Below are 2,713 nucleotides of genomic sequence, written 5' to 3'. Positions count from 1 at the left end.
CCAGACCCAACCAAAGCCCTGGGGATGGTCAGGCCCCGGAACACCACCTGGGAAGCCCAGCCAAGCTAGAGTGAGAACAGTTCCATGAGGGGCTTAAGCACATGGGCTCCCAACCCATCAAGCCAGGCATGAGACGGGAACTGGCTATTTACTTGCTGTGTGGGCAAGTGGCTTAGACCCTCCCAGTCTCAGCTTCCCTCCTGCCAGGGTCATCAAGAGGATGCAATGAGCTGATTTGTGTGATCGGCTCGGCGCGAGGCCTGGTCCAGAGTGGGTGTACAGGGGAAGGGGAATGGTGTGCGGGTAGGGCAGATTCCTAGAAAGGCCTAGAGGGGATAAACAAGATGTCTCAACCTGAGGGTGTCCCCTCCTCAGCCACTCAGATCACCACGCATCATCCTAACTCTTCCCCTAAGGGATAGCTTCTCCTGCCACCTAGAGTTGTAGAATGTGATTCCGAGCCTTACGAGGGCAGAGAAGTCCTTCTATTCATTTTTCACATTATAAAATAACATGCTTATTAGAACAAATCTGGAAATTATAGAAAAGCAGGAAGAAAGCAAAAGCTTTTATTTAACCACCAGTGCCGAACACTCTTGATGCCTTAATGGTTTCCATGTGGGATTCTTTCCTGGGCACAGGTTGGCTTTGTTCTCCATAATATGGTTGGGACCTTAGCATTAAGACAAGGAAACTTGGGGGTCAGACAGCGCAGCCTCCTCAGCTGACAAGCCAGGAGACTGGGCCCAGAAGAGCTCAGTGACTTGCCTAAGGCCAGTAGTGGCAGAGGTGGAACCAGATCTACTGAGATCTGCTGCCCCCAACGCTAGCACCAAACCCTCCTCCAGCCCTGAAGACTGCCTTCGAAGGTGACAGTCAGTTGCTAGTGGATCTAGGCCTTCCAGTTTGGGGGAGTCTGTTCCATGGGCTTCCGTAGAGTCCCCCTCCCTCAAAAGGGGTGTGGCTCTGGTTAACCCCCACCCCCATTTCCAGAAGGAGACACAGCAGGTGGGATGGGGGAAGGGTGGGTAAGGGATAGAAAGGGAGGGCTGCAAAGCCCAGCAAGGGGCATGGCCTTGTGTACGTTCCCAAGGGTGGAGCCAACCGACAGGGCCACCCTGTCCCTTTAAGAGAAGGGGGAGAGCAAGCCCCTCTTGGCTATTCTGTCCTGTCATCTATCCTGGCCAAACCCAAAAGGGAAAATGAAAGAGGGCCCGGGAGAGTAACAGGTCCCAGCCATCTCCCAGGATCCGTCCCTCAGCTCTAACACCTCAGCTCCAGCCACAGGGTGAGTGGGGTCAGGCTGGGGTCCGGTGGCACGGGGAGCCTGTGGGGCCTGCGTGAGTGTGTTGGGGAGGTTCTCCGGAGATGTGGGAGGCTGGAAGCAGAGGGACACCATGGAGGAGATCGGAGATGGCTGGGCCGCTCAGGAGTGGGATGGCAGGGGACCCCTAGAACAAGGGATAATGACAGAGTTATGGAACTCCCCATTCTGAGAGGAGTTCACTGCAGTAAGAAGAGCAGGAGAAATGGTGGGCAGAGAAGGAAGGAGGTGAGGTCCCTCTGGGTCTGCTGGCTCCCACCTCTCCCAGGTTAAGTTGGGTCTGGACTCCCCGGTTGGAGGTACCACGGTTGCCCATGGAAAGCATCCTTGGGCACGTAAGGGCACCACTGGGCTTCTGGTTCTACAATGCAGTCGGTCTGGCCCTGCCGATGTCAAGTTGATTCCCTACGGATATAGACCCTGGAGGAGCATGGGGTCCAACCAAGCAGGCCCGTGGGGGTCTGGCTAGAGCACCAGGGTGGGGCTCCTCCCCAGCACCTTCTCAGCAAGGAGAAAGGCACCCACAGTTGAGAATCTCCTAACCCCTCCTGCCCCCGCCCCCTTGCTGACTCCCTCGTTCCCACAAAATCCCAGCTAAACCCAGGCCTGAGCCCCTGCCTCACCCCAAGTTAGAGGAGGGCTAGCTAACCTCACCCCATGGGCTAGGGGGCTGGGGGGGGGGCGCTGATCGGTAGCCTCTGACACCGGTCCCCCCCAACCCCCGCGTCCCCAGCGCCATGGGGGAGTGGGCGTTCCTGGGCTCGCTGCTGGACGCCGTGCAGCTGCAGTCGCCGCTCGTGGGCCGCCTGTGGCTGGTGGTCATGCTGATCTTCCGCATCCTGGTGCTGGCCACGGTGGGCGGTGCCGTGTTCGAGGACGAGCAGGAGGAGTTCGTGTGCAACACGCTGCAGCCCGGCTGCCGCCAGACCTGCTACGACCGCGCCTTCCCGGTCTCCCACTACCGCTTCTGGCTCTTCCACATCCTGCTGCTCTCGGCGCCCCCCGTGCTCTTCGTCATCTACTCGGTGCACCGCGCCGGCAAGCAGGCGGGCGGCGCGGACGATGGGCCCGGGCCGCCCCCGCGCCGCCGCTGCTACCTGCTGAGCGTGGCGCTGCGCCTGCTGGCCGAGCTCGCCTTCCTGGCGGGCCAGGCGCTGCTCTACGGCTTCCGCGTGGCCCCGCACTTCGCGTGCGCGGGCCCGCCGTGCCCGCACACCGTGGACTGCTTCGTGAGCCGGCCCACCGAGAAGACCGTCTTCGTGCTCTTCTACTTCGCCGTGGGGCTGCTCTCGGCGCTGCTCAGCGTGGCCGAGCTGGGCCACCTGCTCTGGAAGGGCCGCCCGCGCGCCGGGCGCCGTCGCCAGGCGGCAGAGCGCGACGGCCGCCGCC

At 60.9% G+C, this 2,713-nt stretch overlaps 1 protein-coding gene across 1 annotated transcript in view; it reads left to right on the top strand.

Annotated features, from left to right (window-relative positions):
- Positions 1-2,061: 2,061 nt before the first annotated feature.
- Positions 2,062-2,713, top strand: part of GJD3 (gap junction protein delta 3) — a 3,192-nt gene continuing 2,540 nt past the window's right edge. The window contains exon 1 of the mRNA XM_040497453.1: positions 2,062-2,704. Coding sequence (XP_040353387.1) covers positions 2,062-2,704 — 643 coding nt within the window. The remainder of the gene's footprint in view (positions 2,705-2,713) is intronic.

This window comes from Herpailurus yagouaroundi, unplaced genomic scaffold (genome assembly GCF_014898765.1).
Source record: "Herpailurus yagouaroundi ecotype Mexico unplaced genomic scaffold, PumYag 189, whole genome shotgun sequence".
NCBI lineage: Eukaryota > Metazoa > Chordata > Mammalia > Carnivora > Felidae > Herpailurus > Herpailurus yagouaroundi.
This window is presented reverse-complemented; position numbering and strand designations above follow the sequence as displayed.